The sequence below is a fragment of the Zingiber officinale genome, chromosome 3B, assembly GCF_018446385.1.
Source record: "Zingiber officinale cultivar Zhangliang chromosome 3B, Zo_v1.1, whole genome shotgun sequence".
NCBI lineage: Eukaryota > Viridiplantae > Streptophyta > Magnoliopsida > Zingiberales > Zingiberaceae > Zingiber > Zingiber officinale.
Window position 1 is genome coordinate 7,144,170 of NC_055991.1, and position 17,835 is coordinate 7,162,004.

The following is a 17,835-nucleotide window of genomic DNA, read 5'->3' on the forward strand; positions in this document are numbered from 1 at the left end:
ACTTTCGCATATTTGTTTCATTTGAGATTTGAATTTTGATTTTCTTATTGATGCAATGCACCTACTTTTGCACTTCACTACCAATCCAATAAGGGTGACGTTTGGTTAAATGATAGGAATGATTATGAGTATGAGGTTGATAGTAAGGTTGAATGAAAATGGGAATAGAAATGAAATTCATTTAGTTATATGGGTTTTATTGATTCCCATAAATCTAAAAATCATTTCCAAATTATTATTTTCAAATTCACAATCCAAACATTATCTTTTACTATCATTCTATTTCCTCATTCATAAATTCATCAATCAAATACCCCCTAAATTTTACGAAGGAATAGAGGATTTCACATCACATAAATGCAAATGCAACTACTCATCTATATAAAATCATCACTCTTTGTCATCATAAAATTATTATCGTGTGATGTTATGGTTATAGATTCAAGTCGCGAAAATAATTTTTTTGTGATGCTGCATTTTGATGGATAATTTTGTTGTGATGCTGTATTTTGATGGATAATCCAAAAGGTGGATGGTCTTCCTCTGATTGATCTATCAATAAATCGGGAAGCGTTCGTGACATTGGGCTGCTACTGTAGAATTGGCTCTCACGACCTTTTCTATCCCAATTAAGAATTGAACGACTGGGTATTGGAAGTTTTTTTTTAAGATGATTGATAAGACACATCTTGTCAATCAAATTGTCATTACCAATAAATAATTAAAATGCAATTTCTGTGAATGTGTCGCAAGATTTAATACCAAAAGGTTGGATTACCCATGAATCGGTTATTTATTTAATTTATTTTTTACTGGAAGCAATCGGCAAAAAAAGGAAAATTGGCTATATAACTGGTTCTTGCAGGGATGGGGAAAGGGTAGACGATGGAACGGGAAGAGAATCGATTTGATACGCAGTCTTCGGTCTCATCGGGGACTGATTCTTGCCACTTTTCGCTCTTGTTCGATCCAAATCAATAGAACAAGAACCAAACGATCCATTGTGAGCTACGTAGGTCCGTGAAACGCTCGGATCGCCCAGTTTGATTCGTTCACTTGCGCATTCTTGTTGATTTGTGCGTCCTCTCTTCAATCCCTCGGTTCTGCGTCAGATGAGCGGATAAAGATAGGATCTTGGGCAGAAAAATGTGATCCGTGAAACGGATGAATCGTCTTCTTCTTTTTTTTTTTTTTTGATCGGTTCTTGGCAAATGACTCTTCGATCTTTCTTTAAGTCACTTCTTTGTTTTTTCCCCCCTTGAAGCTATCGATCTTAGATTCTTGTAGGCGTTGCGGATTGCCTCTCCAGAGAGTTTCTCCCAATTTTTCTTTTGCTGGTTTACACTATCGTTTTGATTTCCGATGATGCCTCTTGAGGAGTTGCTTTTGGCTGTTCTTCAAGTTCTTGATAGTAGTAATAGTAAGTAATTGTGAAGAACATCGTCCTGGGAACAACAAACACCCAAATGACTGGAAAATAATTGTTCTTGAGAAGTTGGATTACTTATTGAAATGTTGGTTCTACAATCCATCAAAAGAAGATTGGATTTCTCCATACAAGTAATAAAAGATTCATCTGACTAAATCTTTCAGCTGATCTTATTACTTGTTGTTCATAATCCCCAGTTACTCGTTTATTGAATAGAAGAAGATTGTAATCTGAACTAAGTGATATGTTTCCCCTTACAGACCATTTCAAGTTACCCTCTAACATCTGAATCTATCTCTTTCAGGTTTGACATCTTGCTTGCTGCTTTGGGATACAATGCTGATCTTGAAGTTTGCATTTGCTTCTTCCACCGGTCCGCTATGGATTCGCAAATTTGGGAATTAAGAGCTTATCGTATAGCATATTATTTTGATGGTTTCTGGTCATATATCCTAAGTAATTTTGTTGTGCCCGATTAAATCCGTGATGATCCTATATGTATCACTTTGCCGAAGTGGGGATTGTAGATTTGGTGTGTGCCAGAATGGTAGGAGAAAACCATTTGCTTCAATTCGCTATAGGGGATCAGATATAGGATAGTCTATAAGCAACATAGTCCCAATTTTATAGGGAAAGTTTCGTTAGAAAATAGTTTGTAGTAGGATTTATAATTGTCCAAAAGTGGGAACTGTTATGAACAATAGTAGTGGTTAGGCAAAACAACACCCACATTGGAAATAATGGGGCTTTCCCAACTATCAGCTGAACTGCCTGATGAGTCAAAGGCAACATCGAATCCATTTTTAACCAATTCTCAATTTGATTATATTACTAGCTGCGCATCAGGTGTTCCACTTGAAGGAAACACTGCTAGTGGTAGTTCTCGTGCTTGTACATTCTCATCCATCGATGATTCTCAGAGAAAAACCATAATGGATCTTCCAAAGCTCACAGATGGCTTGTTCAAGTGTAGACGTGCCACCAATGCAGATATGGATATTGAATGCCTGAAATTTGATTTAACTGATGCGAATTTGCAGATGCCTATGAGATTGGATAACACTAGTCAGAGACCAGTGATGAGGATCGTTGGTTTTGAATCAAGTCGTTTAGTTTCATATGTAAATGGCTCTAATAATGTCATAGAAACTCAAACTTCTGATGCTCAAGATGATTATGTCACCTCAAGGCCTCAGTTGAGGAAAAGGATATTATCTCCTCAAAGTACCACAGTTAGTAAACACTTCCATAGTGATCCTATAGATGTTTCTTCTAGTAACTATCAAATTGATTCACATTGCTCAACTAGGAAATGTAGCTTCTTGTCGTTCCTAAATTCAAAGAAAACCAATTTGGAGTGTGTTGATGTGTTTCCAGTTTGGCCTGTTTCGAGTTTGACCAGCTCTTTAGAAACTAGTAAAGAGACTGCTGATGTTCTTGTTGATGGCCCCTTGTCTGATAAAAAGGTTCCATTTTTTCATTGTGCGAAGTTATCATCATGGGAAGCTAATCAAAGCAAAGAGACTACAGAGGTGAGAGTCGATGCTGGAGCTTACCAAGAAAATGCACCCTCAATACCACCAACCATGTCGCCTCTTGGACGTTTATGGTCTGAAAGAATGAAAACTCCAAGAGTTCATAGGAACATCTCAAAAGAGGATGAAAGTGACTTTTTAGATTGCAAGTCCTTCGAGGCATACAATGCTGTAAGTGTTTTGACATTATCATCTGAAGGAAAATGTAGCAGAGCGGATAGATGTCCACATGAAAAAACATCGCCTGATGGAATAGATATTAGTCCAATTAGAAGGTTCCAGACATCACAATGTTTGCGTCCTAGATCTGCCCCTACACCTCAATATATGAATCATGTTAAAAGCTTTAGAACGCCTCCTGTAAGGAGGTCTTTGGTTGGTTCCTTTGAAGAGTCTCTCCTATCTGGTCGATTTTCATCAGGAAAAACCGGTCAGGTGCGAATTGATTACTAATTTCACTTTTAGATGTTTTAGGTAATTTAGTTGTTGTTTTTCTTGGAATTTGACTATTCAGTTTATTTTTGCTTCTGCCTGTTTGCAGAGTTTTGATGGTTTTCTTGCCATACTAAATGTGACCGGTGGCAACTTCTCACCACCACCTCAGAGACTTCCTTTCGCAGCCACTAGTATAGATGATTACAACTCAATGCTGTACTATGCATCAATTGATCTTGCTGGAAACTTGCCATCAAACAAGGGAAGAGGCCCCAAGTTAAAACGAAGTTTGAGCAGTAATGAAGATTCTCAGGCAGCCAAAGGCCGCTTGCGTATACCTATGAAAGGCCGAATACAACTGGTACTAGATTTTTTAGCCTCCAAAAATTGATTTCTGATCAAGTAAGTTTACACCTTGTATCTTGTTTATGTGCCAATGGGTCCTACACTTGTTTCAGGGGCATTGAATACCCACATAAATATGAAGTTACATTAGCAATATCGTAGGAATTTGTTTCTTTGCATGTAATATATATTAAGGTTCCAGTTTGTCAGTGGATATCTGTAGTTGCTTCAAATGTTCATTATCACTCGGACAGAGTTGTCAAACATCATGTTTGTTTGTTTGTTGCACCTGTCATTTTTATTTCATTGGCCTCTAAGGTGTTTGTTGCTAAACTCACCAATCTGTTGCTTCTGATAGGTTCTCAGCAACCCTGAGATGACTCCTCTTCACACATTTTTTTGCAACTATGATTTGAGTGACATGCCTGCTGGTACAAAGGTACAACCATTCTCCAACTTCTTTAAAGATATGAAGCTCTTTTTCCTTTAATTTTGTATGGGTTTGACATTCGATTATTACCATCCATTAAACAAGTTGACATGATGTTAAGATGAAGGGCTTTACTGATCTTCTTTAATCCTCACACAATTTGTGATACAATGATTTTCTAAGCCATAAACTGTACTCTTGATGACTTAGTATTGATACTGCAAAGATCTTCCCATTGTTTAAGTTGGCACTAACTATACTTCGAATTTTACATTTCATATTCCAGAGTTATTTCTATATATACTTAACGATACATTTTTTGCTGATTACACGACGATTTTCAGTGGTAGATACAAAGAAAAACCATATATTCATGCTTGCCATAGCATGAGGAAGGCCCGTGATATTTTGATGAGTTTCTTAAAGACTTTGTCAACACCGTATAGCTCCTTAATTTAAGATTTGTTTGGAGAACCCATCCAGTATACTGTTCAAAAAATCAAAATCTCATTTTGCTCAGGTTGTCATGGTCAATTGTTGGTTGATGCTTATTGCCTTTGGTCATGAATTCCTGTACTGTTTTGCAAGAGTGAAATCTACATCAGCTATATCTTTATCAGCCATTGCCTTCCTGCTCCATCTATACCATCATTGAACACAAGAGAGGATTTAAGAATGTAAAACTAAACTGAATGCTTCCTGTAAGCATAAACTTTGGGACAAGCAGTCATCGTTACTTAATAGGTTTAACCCTTTCTCAACCACAGAACAACCAATGATGATGATGAATTTTTTTGTCGTCAAACTGACATTAATATTGGGTTCAATGAATATGCTTTTGTCTGAAATGACATGAGGTTGTAGCATAACTATTTTGAGTTCATGATCAATTCCAGAGTAAATGATTAATTTTGATCTCATTATTATTTTTTTTAGTATTTTGATGAACACTGTAATGATTTGTTCTGCAATTAAATGAACCAGACATTCGTTCGTCAGAAGGTCACACTGGCTTCTCATACATCCTCATCTACTTCGAAAAAAGGAAGAGGAGTTGCTGAAGTCAAACTTCACTGTAAGATTACACCAGCTTCTGTAGAAGTCAATTCTATTGATTGTTCGATAAATCTGCTAAGCATGGTAAATCTTTTAGCGCCGATAGAAATCTGGTTGCTTTGAATTTTCAGGCTGTTTTCATGGTAACAATGATCAGCCGAATGAGATGGCAAACAAATCAAATGGCAGATGGGAGATTGACTCCAAGTATCTATTATCTGATAGCCATTCGAGACTATTGAATCAGTTTGATTCGGTAATGAGTGACAATCGTTTTGAGGACGATGGCAAGTTGACACCTTGTCGAATGGATATCTCTAGTTTAGCGAGAACCGAATCTGCTCATAGCTCTCCCAAGATCAACAACAGGGGCACTGGTGCTCTTCGTTATGCAATGCACCTACGCTTCCTGTGCTCCCCTTACAGGAAAGAGTTGAAACTAATACATAGATGTAAATCTGATCCTTCCTCACTTCCTGGTTGCGGCAGAAGCACTTCCAATCATGATGAACGTCGCCACTTCTACCTCTATAATGATCTTAGAGTTGTTTTCCCTCAGAGGCATGCAGACGCAGACGAGGGTGAGGTATGGAACTTAGCGAAATGCACATTCTTTTCCTTGACACATTCTACTCTAATTAGGCAGACACTATGTATATTGTTAGTACGATTACGAACAGATCTAAGGCTGTGTTACTTGTCCAAGCGCTCGAGTACTTGTATGCATTAGTATTCAGATTCATTAGGTAGGTTATGAGCAAACCTCAATTGTTTCCCTGATCTCCTAGAAAGATTTCTCTAACATTCTTTGGCAAAATTATTTGTTCTTGCAATCATAAAAAATTCAGAACTAACCACATCTACTATCTCAATGCCTGATGTCATTTTAAGTCTGCTTGCTGCTGTTTGATGCTCTTCTCTGTGCAAAACTTTGATCATTTGTTTACTGATGGAACATTGGCAGCTGAGGGTGGAGCACCATTTTCCAGCCAACCCAAAGTATTTTGACATCGGCAACTGATAAGGTTCAGCATTTGCCATCTCAGTTAAGTTCGATATCGCCGTGCCCTTGTTCATCCTGAATCAACAGCTCCTTTCTTTGTATTTTGTTGTTGTTGTTGTTGTTTATCATCCTTCCTATTTGTACAGAAACTTGTTCATTTATTTATGAAATTTTCATTCCATCTGCTTGATGGTTGTTGATCCCAGTGGTTGACTTTATATAGTTCTGAATCCTCTAAATAATAATTTTAAATAATTTAAATTAATAATTTTGTAAAATTTCAGCTTTATTATTAATATATAGTTTCATTTTTTTTAAACTCTAAGGTAATTATAATTTCATAACATTTTAATCAAATATTCTTTTTAAAAACTAATTTTTTTTATACCAACCCTTTTTTTTATCTAAAAAATTAATTGTTATAGTAAAATTATTATCGCGTGACTTACAAATCATAGGTTCGAGTTTCATGCACCGAATTGTTCTTTTAAAAATTCTTTTTAATATTCAGCTAATTATAATTCATATTTATATTTAAAAAGATCTTTAAACTATAATTTAAAATACTATTAAATTTAGAATCCTAAAATATATTTTAAATTCAAAATTAAATTTCTCAATTTTTTTACCTTTAATAATAATTCAATCTATTCTGTGGTATTATTTTTCTATGTTAAATGATATTAAAATTTGTGTTATCTATCATTCTACTTTCTTCTTTCTGTTCTGCCATCAATCAAATAATTCCATTTTTTTTCTTGAAAAATTCACCCCAAAATTGTAAATGAAATAATTTATTTTTAAGTCAGAATTATTATTCAAACATTGCATCTCGATAGCTATAGATAGCTAAGACTAAACATGCATAAACACAATTTGATTTCACAAATCAATCTGTGCAATGTATAGTTAAACCTCATAATCTATTAATCCAATTTCATTACAATGAATAAACCAATCAAACAATATCAAACATTAAGAAAATGGCAATGAAGGACGACCTCAAACTCAAAGCCTTCCAAACAAAACACATGTTGCTAAAACACATCCATATAAAATGAAACAAGAACCACTAAATGTTAACCTATGACAATCAAGTAAGCTTGGACTAGCTGTCCCGATTCGATATAAGAAGAAGTCGAGATGTCGAGCCAGACTACTTAAGAGGCTTTTCCAACTACAAGGCTTGGGCAATCCGTGGCATGAGGAGTTTTTCTTAATACTCTCAATTTCTTCCCTTTCTTTTCTTTTCCTTGACTAGTATCAGAGTCCTGATATCCAAATAAAAGAAAGAGGAAAAAAAAACGATTTTAAAATATGTTTCTGGTGTTATTGATGTTAGAAGCATAAATTAATTGCTGGAAATGCATAATAATAATAATAATAATAATACTAGTAAAGTTTTATTTGTCGGTACCTTGCTTGTTGTTCCATCCACAGTTTGCTTATGTTTCTCAGTGTTCTCTGCACATTTTGAAGCCCCTTATTGACAAAATAGTCCCTATTTAAAATGTCTACTTTTTTATTTAAAATTTTTTAAAATAAGAGTACCTTTTTGGAAGATTTCGGAGCCGTCGTCGGATTCGTCGGCGTCGGTGGATCCGGCGAAGTAAAACCTAAAACTCGGCGATCCGGGAAGCTGCTCGTCCCCGGCGACTCGCTGCCACAATCGCCTCCCCTTCTCCTCCGGAAACTCCTCCACCGCCGCTAACTTCTCGACTCCATGCTCGCCGTCCGCGTCCGAGGAGCGGAGCAGCTCAGTGGTGGAGACGGTGCTCAGGCGGCGCCCCCGCCGCGGGGGCCGCTTCACCTCCATGATCTTGCGCTGGACCGAGTAGGGCCCCGGCCGCAAATCCTCCCCCTCCAGCTTCGACGCGGCGCAGCCCATGGAATGGAACGAAACGAATCGAGGTCGGTAGCGATGCGATGCGACGCGCCTCTCCCTCTCTTGCTGAGGCCTCTGCTTGATTTCTCGCGAGAGAGAGGAGGAGAAGGAGAAGGGGGAGGGACAGGTGTTAGGTTTTGAAGGCGGCGGAGCAGGCGGCGGAGAGAGTTTTCAGGTGGCCATTTGCCATTATTAGAGCTACTCCCCGCTCGCCGTCGCGACAGGGTGGCGCCGCGCGATCACGTTGGCATGGTGGCGGAATGGGAATGTCTTCTGGGCATCTGTTTGGGCCGAACTGGATATCCCGCGACTCGGCTACCAGGATTCGACACGTGTCAAGTTGATCATTTATTTATTTCTCCATTGCCCGCCTGCGATGGATGAAATTCAATCCGTCCAATAATAGATAACTATCAATCGACTTTGATGTCGCACCAAAGGGGAAATGGGCAAGATTCAAAGTAAGATCCCACAATATGTTTATACGACTTACTACAAAATTTCGTTACAATTTAATTTAAGAAATGACAGTGGAGAATTAGGAATTATCTTTGAGCATCAATGACAGGCCAAGTAGCTCAAGTCACATAGAGATGATCTTTGCGCAAGAGAGGATGCTGATGTGCATAAGGATGTGCAAAGAGTGCTAGTTAGGTCACGCGGATAAGAAGAACAACCATGAAGAAAACGCAAGTCATCACGAAAATCACAATCCAAGTGAAGCAAGAAGTCTTGAAACTCTCTGAGTACACCTCCATGGCTCGTTTATTAGCACGGCTAGTGCTCGCCAAGCTATGCTCCACAGCATTTTCTGTTGAATCCAGAATCTGCGAGGACAATAGGCAAAGTTTAAGGTTTTGTTAGTTGAACAAACATGAGCAACTCATGAAGGTCAAATGCAATTTTTGTGAAATCCAAAGAAACTGACGAAAATGTAATTTCTCAGGAGTAACACCACGCGAAAATGAAGCCATGACTCGAATCAAAACATTTTGAATAAATCAACCTATCGAAACTTTAGCACTTCAGTTTATAGTACAATGCATTATATATCGGCATTAATTGATAAAACACAATCAGCATACAGAAACGTGAAGTGGATCTATTTATATCATAATGCGGGAATATCAAGCTCATCTAAATCCTTTAAACTTGTAAAAGCATTTTACATAAAACCCAATTGTCAGTCTGATGGCAGAGCTTTTGATCCACTTTTTAACCCAGCATTTTCACCAGAGTTGTGGCATAACTCATGGCACTTTAGAAGTTGAGCTAGTTTTATAACTTGTATGGTTAAAAATCCTCTTTCACAACATTATGAAATTTTTTACATTGATGGTGAAGGCCTAATACACATTCCAACTTCACCTCCGCTGATGAAGGTGAATATTGTCTATTGTCCAAACAGCTAAGATTCAGATTTTCTCCCCATGATAGAATATCCAATACATTCTTACATTAAGTACTAGATCTATTTGTGAGCTTTGTAACAAAGTTGGCAGAACAGAATGAAGGAAAACTAAAGAATTGACTTGCCTTCTCCGTATCTTGCAAAGATTTATTCATCAACAAACTGCTTTCCTTGAGCTGCCGAGCTAACCCAACCATTTCATCGGTCAGATCTTCTTGAAGTTTTCTGTTTTATTAAAGAAGATTAGTGAAAATACAAGAGTATTTTTCACTAGGTGAATGGTTCCCTCAATGGCAAGATATTAAAATGACACTTTGGAAAGTCTACTATAGAAGTAGCATGAGCCAGCATCTTTATTGGCTAGAAATTAACATTACATTACAGAAACTATGTCAATCGGTTTGGGTGTGTCTGATTTTACTTGACTACATCAACTGTGAGATAAATTAGGGATCATATCTTCATACCTACTAAATGGTAACAACATCTATTTACTTCTAAACTATATACTAGTAGAGTTGAGGGGGGGGGGAAGGGCAAGCAAAAGCTATGTATGACCAATTTAGAAACTGAGATTGTGGATGGCAAAATCAGACAATCAGCATGAACTTCAAAATGGGTTATTATGAAGTCAAACAAAAAAATGGAAGAATTGAGAGATGAAAAAATTACTATAAATATGTATAAGAGAACTTGACAAACAGTAAATAGAAAGGGGAAAAAAGTGAAGATGCTTATAAAAACTAATATATAATAAAGTACCATTTTATGGTTAGAGATGTATGCCTAGCTCAAGATTTTTGTGCCTCATTTACTTCATTACGGTGAGACTTTAAATGGTAAGCTTTACAACACATGGAAAGGCTCCTGGCAGAGAAGTGACAAAAACCTACACACGGCAACTGAGTGACTCCCCAGTCAACTACCATACTCATGGAATATAAATTGATCCTTGTAGCAAAATTGTTAGTGTTTTTCATTCAACTAGGCACTGACAATGATATTCCAGGTCAGCCAGACTTTTGAACATGAAAAGCATGATTCATAACTTGTTTGAGCACATCAAGGGCCAGATGACTCAAGGCATTTTTGTATGTCTGGTACAGAATGACTAGATCATACTATTTTGGTGGGATTATTTAATAATCTATGAAAATGATAATGAGGCCAAAAGATCAAAATGGTAAGGCAACTACAATAAGGATGAGCAGAACACAACATTACCAGTCTATGTAATACAAATACAAATAAACAAATACAAGTTGATGCATTATATATGCATAATACAATAAACAAACCCATTTATGACATAACATATATTTATAAACAAGCATAAAGCATACCTATGTTTCTCAATATGAGCTATAGCTGGTGCATCCAACTTAACTGGTTCTGTTGAATCCCTCTCCTTAGCTTCATCTCTGCTTTCCTTGCTTTCTAACCGTGCTCTATTAAGCATTTGAGATGTCATCCAAGTCAAAAATTACAGTTGAAATGTCAGATACAGGATTGTCAGACACCTACGTAGGAGATTTGTCCAACTCCTGAATTACTTTTGTGGTCCTTCTCCTCAATACAGAAGAAGAGCTAGTGTGGTTCGCAACCTCATGTGTTCCAGAAGAAGCCTCCTCAGATACATGAGAAACCTCTTCAGTTTCTACCTGATCAGTGCATTAATCACTAAAATCCATTAAGGGAAGGATATATGGAACAGTGAATGCCAAAAAATAATAATAATAATAGTTGCAGAGGATCTATGAAATTCTTGGAAAAACAGGGTATATATCAGAAAATTTGCTCAACAAGAGGGAAAAGGTAAAGAACACTAATTGGGGAGCTAGATATTGGAAACATAATTTTTTTTTCCATAAACCTGCCCTTGAGAAACACTGATTTAGCCAATTCATGGTAGCACCATGGCATAGTTCTATGCTAAAACTGAGCTAGAATTACATGTAGGATATGAGCATGTATAAAGTAATAGCAGGAAAGAGTTCTTAAATACACCCATGTCCCTGACGTTAGCACTACATGCATGGGCATGAACACATCCGCAATCCATCACTCTTTCGATGATAGAAATCCATACAATTTAATACCATCATCAAGATGGATTCACCCAGAACTCCTAATAATCCATTTTTATTTAGGCCATTGAATATAGGGAGTATATTATGACCTCATTTTCAGAAGTACCATATATCTGCAGTTAACTATAAAGCTTTCTTTTACAGCTTCTAATTCAAATATAGTATCCATATTAAATCATATTTCTAATTCAGAGAAGAAAACACACTTACCAAAGGAGCAGCTAACTTGGCAGCAAGGGCTTCAATCTTTTCTGAATATTCATTCAATTTTGCTTTTGAAATGCTGGGAGGAGATTATAGTAGATCGGAAGTGACAAAGATGAAATATGATGACAAAACCACAAAGCATCCTACTTTATAGCAAATTAAGTAGTGTAGAGTTGATTGGTTTGGCATTAATACATATAACTGAGATCTTTATTAGTGGAATTGAACCACAAAAAAATCATATAACTGAGTCTATTGGCTTGGCATTAATACATACAACTGTGAAAGACCACGTTGCAACTTTACCAAATTATACTTGAATAAATTATGGAACTACAATCCTCAAGACTGAATCCAGGTTAAGTTGGGAATTGACACAAAAGATAGCAGTTTGCACTTGACACAAAATGATTCAACAAGTTCATCCTTCTAGCTTGTGTTTAAAATTTCGTGGATCATCCATGCCATGCTGAACTTCCTGAGTAAGATTAGTTGCTGATCAATGAAGGTTTTCAGTCTTACACAACTTGCACGAGTACCAAACTATTTGGCAAGAAAATGCAAGACAAATATTAGATGGTATGACAAGTTTTGTTTTCCATAAATGATGCTTGGTTGAGAGACTAAAAACTTAAACAAAACCTCTCCTCATTGCCAACAAAACAACTCCTTTTATCTCCTTTTTATGATAATTTCCCCACTAGCATTCCCGCTTTACTCAAGACATAATGGATGACTTGCACTATTTTCCCAAAAAAATATTTGTTTTCGATCAAATATTTTCAAGATGAAAAAAAAGAATTGAAAAGACCACAACAAACCTGTGCGTTCCATTCGGTGTAGTCTCGGCACTTAATTGCTCTAATTGTTCCCTTAATGTTGTGATATACTGTCAAATGTCATAAATTGACGACTTTGTGAATTGAAAAATAATAAAAAACGTAGTAATACAAAATTCTTTAATCATCAATTTATGGAAGCAGAAACAAATTAATGAAGTTCATATAGATTTCTACCAAACTGAAAAGCCTCAGATATGATAACAACTGCATGTAGCGTAAGTTGTGGCGGTTTCCGAAGAATTACAAACTTTCAAAATAGTCAAAGGAAAATACTAGGGAATAAGAAAACAGTGGAAGAATATCAACTTGCAAGGAATGCGTGAGTATCTGGTTTTTGCCTTTAATGTCTTAGTGATAGTTTTATCTTCTAACCAAGCTATGTGAACATAATTATGTGAATATAAAGATGTGCATAAAGTAGGGGTAATCCTGAATCTAAAACTTTTTCTGTCATTAGACCAGCTACTCAGTTGCTGACTTTTTACTGGGCAGAAAAAAAACCTAATTATATTTGACTTTTAAACCAAAAATAGTTGTGGAAGTATAGAGCCATCAAAGGAGAGCATATGCAGCTACCTAATGAAAGCAAAATCATAGCTAAAGGTGCTATCATGGAAGACTACTACAGCCAAATACATGCAGAATTCTTAGTAATGAAGGCATGACTCAAGGGTTATTGTAGGAACTGAGATCCCCTACTCCAGATCTATTCCAAAGTCTGTACCAAGACATAGTGGGAGCCAGTCTCTTCTGTGGGGATCAATCTAAATTGTGGTACGGTCAGTTTAGTAGATTTCTGTTCAATGGAAGAGCTACCTGATTTTTGATGCCTATCATGTTCCAAAAGGAAAGAACCATGTATCTAGCAAACTCCAAACACTCCCTGATTTGGTACACTATTATAATCATCGTGGTTGTTAAAATAAATTCAGTATGTTTCTTTTGCTGTTATAAATACACATAACTTACAGAATAACAGGGAACAAACAGCACGCACTGTTGATGCCAGAATTGTGAAGAAACAAGAAAGCATCAATCAAGGTCCCCCTTTAAGCAGGATAATGAACCATGAAATTCACTAAACTACAGGAGAAGATGCAGAGTGAAATGCTCCTCAGGTTACATAGTACACTTACATGTATGAGTTTTGTTTTATTCTGCTGCCTCGGAGCCGCTTCCAACAATCTTCTCAAATTGACTTCAGTCTTACTGAGACCCATTGCTGGCACATAAAGATAAAGAAACAAAACTTCATGAAACAAGTTAAAGTCCAATTGTTCATCTGGTGCTCTGAAATAAGGAAAGAAATATAACACCACACATTCAAACCATTTCAAGACAAATACGAACAAAGTGATTCCCTTTGAATAGAGCATCAAACGAGGGAAATCGTTTTTTTCTATCAGTTGAGGATCTCTTCGGATCCGTCGACGGAGATACCTTCTATTGATCCTCACCGATCAACTAACGAGCTCCGATTCAATACTAGAGGAGTGTTAGGGTGTACATACAGAGGAAAAAAGCCGTTCGTCGCCGCCCAAAGAATCGTCGGAGATAGCGTTGCGGTAGCGCAGCTTTCTGGACACTAGATCCTTGCTTCCGCCTCACCAAATCGTCGCCGGAGGAGAGCCGCAGAAGGATTCACCGTGGAACCGTCGAGCGGATTGAGATCCCATTTTTCCCTGTGTCGCGGTGTCCAAACGACAGCACACGGCCCAGCCCGGCCCGGTCCATGATGTGAAGTTAGGCTTAGGCGCGTGCTTGGCGCCGTTAGGCTTAATATCTATAAAATAATATGTAAATAATTTAAAAGCTAAAAAATAGTTAAGAATCTGAAAATTCAAAAAATAAAAAATAAAAAATAAAAAATTGTAAAATAGAGGAACAAAAAATCATAAATAGAAAGTAAAAAAAGACAAATATATTTAAAATTTTGATAATTTTTAATTTTAATTTAAGCTTTATTAACATGTTAGGAAAATTTTAAAGCTTTTCTATAATTATTTTTGGATCAAATTAATAATTTAGATGACCCCAAACAAATATTTAAAATAAATAGACATTTTGTTTGTTTATAGAATTTCATTCTTAGTATTTATCCCTTTTCTCTAAAGTTTCACTCTAATCGACCATCACGCATACACACACGCACACGTCTGCACATGCACATGTAATATTACTATTCATCAAATCTCACATATAGATACTCTTAAACAGAATGGTATGACTGAATGGAAACATAAGTATCTTGTTGAAACAACTCATTCATTTTTACTGCTTCTTGTTGTTGTTGTCATCTCCTACTATTGTTGTCGATTTCGGCGTTGACATCTTTTTCTGTCGATTTCGGCGTCGACGTCTTGTGCTACTGATTTTGGCACCGACGTTTTTTTTCTACCTATTTCGGGGCCAACGACTTGTGATGTTGTTTTCTGTAGCAACGCTCTTTTCTGTTGATTTCGGTGTCGACCTCCTGTGCTGTTGATTTCTACGCCGATGTCCTTTTCTACCTTGGATTCTTTGTGTGACTACGGATCATTCTGAAACTAGTTTTTACGAATCGTACATATGTGTGTCATTACAGTTTAGTTATTCTGAGCATTATTCGTTCTGTTATCGTACTTGATCGTACAAATGCTTCATGGAAATTTGATCCGTATATATTAGAGAAATTTCAACAGTTCCTTGATTTACAGTCTTCTACCATGTCAGTTTCCTCTCATATAGGTTTGTCATCGTCTGGTATTTCAGGTATATCTTCATCCTTGTGAATTTTGGACTCTGATGTCTCTCATCATATGTCATCTAATTTATCATCTTTTATTTTTTTTTCTCCCAATTCATCTATATCTTTTGTGACTACTGATAGTACTCCTATGTCATTAGTAGGTATTGCTTTAATTGTTACATCTTGTTTATCTCTTACTAATGTTTATTATATTTCAAGTTTTACTTTAAATTTTATTTCTGTTAGTTAATTATGTGAGTCTGGATACTTAATCTTTTTTTCTTCATCTAATAGTTATGTTCTTGACCCGTAATCTTAAAGGTTGATTGGGACAGGTCATAGGTAAGGACTCTATGTTTTAGATCAACTCAAAGTACCAGAAGTTGTAGCTTCAAGTGTGGATTTATCATCTTTTCATCTTAGTCATTTATCTTCTGATTTTTATTTATGACACTCTCGTTTAGGTCATGTTTCAACGTCTCGTTTGTAGTTTTTAACTTCTACAAGAGTATTAGAACCTTTAAAAAATTCTGATATTTCTTATTATAGTGGTTGTAAATTGGCCAAATTTTCTGCCTTATCATTTTCTAAAAAATTTTCTTTTTTCTTCTGCTCTATTTGAACTTATCCATTCTGATATGTGGGGACCCTTTCCTATTCCTACAAAAGTGGGGTCAAGGTATTATGTTTCGTTTACTGATAATTGCACTCATTACTCTTGGGCATATCTTATGAAACACAAGTCTGATTATCTTACAATTTTCAACAACTTTAAAGCTATTGTGAAAACTAAACATTCTAGTATTATAAAGTATTTTTGTTGTGATTTGGAGGGGGTGCGTGAATACACTTCGAATCAATTTCACATTTATTTGCTTATGATAATACTATTCATCAAACCTCATGTACATATACTCTTGAATATAATGATGTGGCTGAATGGAAACATAGACATCTTGTTGAAATAGCTCGTTTATTTTTATTGTCTGTCAGTGTTCCCAGTGCTTTTTGGGGGAAACAATCCCCATTGCTGCTCACATCATTAATAGAATTCTAATCTCACACAATTCAGGCTTGTTACCTTTTGAAAAATTGTATAGGCATGCTCAAATCTATTCCTCTTGTGTGTTTTTAGTTATACTTGCTTCGTCCTTCGTCCACATGTAAAGCGTAATAAGTTAGCCTCTCGGTCTGCTCTTTGTGTATTTTTGGATTATGGTGTTAGTAAAAAAGGATATCAATGATTTGATCCTGCTAGTCAAAAATTGTATGTCTCTCATCATGTTGTACTTCTTGAGCATATTCCATTATTTTCTATTCCAGTTCGTTCACATAATATAACAAAGTCAGATCTGCTTTGTATTAATCCTTTCAATACCGACATTAAGGAACTTGTAGCTCAACTGAATATAGTACTTTGGTTCCCGAGATATTCGCTCCACATGCTCCTCCTTCTATCACTACCCAATCATCTTCTAAGATTGTGGATGGTCGTCTCCACCATTGTCAATCCACTCATGTTTGTAAGTCTACTAAACTACCAGATTTTGCTTACTCTTGTTATTCTTGTTCTTTTGCTTCATTTGTTACATCTATTCATTGTCTTTCTAAGACTGTATCCTATAGAGAAGTTGTTTGTAATACATTTTGGCAGAGTGTTATGGCTGAGAAACTAACTGCTTTGCATCAAACTCATATATGGGAGTTGGTACCTTTGACACCAGGAAAACACACTATTAGTGCTCGTTGGGTATATAAAATCAAAATTAAATCTGATAGATCTGTAAAATACCGAAAATTGGCGAATAATGATAAGGAAATTTTCCAAAATTTTTTCGGAGCTCGCATGGATGAGTTTATGGGGATAAAAATAGGTTCCGGGAAAGCCTATTTAGACTACCCATTTAAGCGAGGAAAAGTTGATTTTCTTTATTTATTTTCCTTTCTCATTTTCTTTTCTCCGTTTCTTTCTCTCTCGCGCGCCCGACGCCCATTTGCCCTAACCGACGTCAGACGGTTTCCCTTCTCCTTCTCCTTCTCCTTGCGATTTAAGTCGTGCCCGACTCCCTCCTCCCCTTTCCTCACCGAGCCCTTCTTCCGAACTCACTGTCTCCTCCGCCCCGAAGCCAGGCCGCCCGACCTCACGCGCACGCCCTCACCCCTCTGCCGCCGGCGACGAGAGCCCGGATTCCTCTCATCTAGTTGACGCGACGTCGACCCCCGATCCGCCGACATCCGAGCCCTAGCACTGCTGTCGTCACCACAGCCGATGTCGCACGGAGTAGTGCCGACCCAGTGCCGCCGAACTCGCGTGCCCTAGCCGAATCCCTTCCACTGCCCGCACCAATTCCTCCAACGCCGAACAGCATCCCCCCCCCCAAATCCAGAGCCGTGCCCTAACCTTCTCCTCTGTCACCCCCTCTTCTTGTCCTCTACACT

The 17,835-nt window shown here is 37.0% G+C and overlaps 3 protein-coding genes across 5 annotated transcripts; 1 reads left to right on the forward strand and 2 right to left on the reverse strand.

Annotated features, from left to right (window-relative positions):
* The first annotated feature begins 788 nt into the window (after positions 1 to 788).
* On the forward strand, positions 789 to 6,432 carry LOC122055732. Of its 3 annotated transcripts, none has more exons than XM_042617308.1 (7): positions 789 to 1,076; positions 1,734 to 3,399; positions 3,506 to 3,760; positions 4,103 to 4,183; positions 5,159 to 5,249; positions 5,362 to 5,816; positions 6,195 to 6,432. In XM_042617308.1, the coding sequence occupies exons 2-7, from the start codon at positions 2,170 to 2,172 to the stop codon at positions 6,249 to 6,251; spliced, it is 2,169 nt and encodes a 722-aa protein (XP_042473242.1). In that variant the 5' UTR covers positions 789 to 1,076; positions 1,734 to 2,169; the 3' UTR covers positions 6,252 to 6,432. The 3 variants fall into 3 exon arrangements, with proteins under 3 accessions (XP_042473242.1, XP_042473241.1, XP_042473244.1); XM_042617307.1 differs by having other exon boundaries at positions 789 to 1,016; XM_042617310.1 differs by having other exon boundaries at positions 789 to 1,003.
* A 720-nt stretch (positions 6,433 to 7,152) lies between these two features.
* Positions 7,153 to 8,443, reverse strand: LOC122055734. The gene is made up of 3 exons (XM_042617312.1): positions 7,785 to 8,443; positions 7,651 to 7,697; positions 7,153 to 7,504 (listed from the first exon to the last, which is right to left on the reverse strand). The coding sequence occupies exons 1-3, from the start codon at positions 8,119 to 8,121 to the stop codon at positions 7,394 to 7,396; spliced, it is 495 nt and encodes a 164-aa protein (XP_042473246.1). The 5' UTR covers positions 8,122 to 8,443; the 3' UTR covers positions 7,153 to 7,393.
* A 121-nt stretch (positions 8,444 to 8,564) lies between these two features.
* LOC122055733 lies at positions 8,565 to 14,398 on the reverse strand. The gene is made up of 8 exons (XM_042617311.1): positions 14,180 to 14,398; positions 13,805 to 13,890; positions 12,648 to 12,715; positions 11,830 to 11,902; positions 11,054 to 11,190; positions 10,873 to 10,977; positions 9,655 to 9,754; positions 8,565 to 8,945 (listed from the first exon to the last, which is right to left on the reverse strand). The coding sequence occupies exons 2-8, from the start codon at positions 13,886 to 13,888 to the stop codon at positions 8,769 to 8,771; spliced, it is 744 nt and encodes a 247-aa protein (XP_042473245.1). The 5' UTR covers positions 13,889 to 13,890; positions 14,180 to 14,398; the 3' UTR covers positions 8,565 to 8,768.
* Between the last annotated feature and the right edge of the window lie 3,437 nt (positions 14,399 to 17,835).

Coding starts and splice junctions, on each gene's coding strand:
- LOC122055732 (XM_042617308.1), top strand. CDS start 2,170: ATGGGGCTTTCCCAACTATCAGCTGAACTGCCTGATGAGTCAAAGGCA. Junction 3,400..3,505: donor CATCAGGAAAAACCGGTCAG/GTGCGAATTGAT, acceptor GCCTGTTTGCAG/AGTTTTGATGGTTTTCTTGC. Junction 3,761..4,102: donor TGAAAGGCCGAATACAACTG/GTACTAGATTTT, acceptor TGCTTCTGATAG/GTTCTCAGCAACCCTGAGAT.
- LOC122055734 (XM_042617312.1), bottom strand. CDS start 8,121: ATGGGCTGCGCCGCGTCGAAGCTGGAGGGGGAGGATTTGCGGCCGGGG. Junction 7,698..7,784: donor CTCCGAAATCTTCCAAAAAG/GTACTCTTATTT, acceptor CAAAATGTGCAG/AGAACACTGAGAAACATAAG. Junction 7,505..7,650: donor TGGATGGAACAACAAGCAAG/GTACCGACAAAT, acceptor TTTGGATATCAG/GACTCTGATACTAGTCAAGG.
- LOC122055733 (XM_042617311.1), bottom strand. CDS start 13,888: ATGGGTCTCAGTAAGACTGAAGTCAATTTGAGAAGATTGTTGGAAGCG. Junction 10,978..11,053: donor GAGTTGGACAAATCTCCTAC/GTAGGTGTCTGA, acceptor AATGCTTAATAG/AGCACGGTTAGAAAGCAAGG. Junction 9,755..10,872: donor GCTCATATTGAGAAACATAG/GTATGCTTTATG, acceptor TTAATAAAACAG/AAAACTTCAAGAAGATCTGA.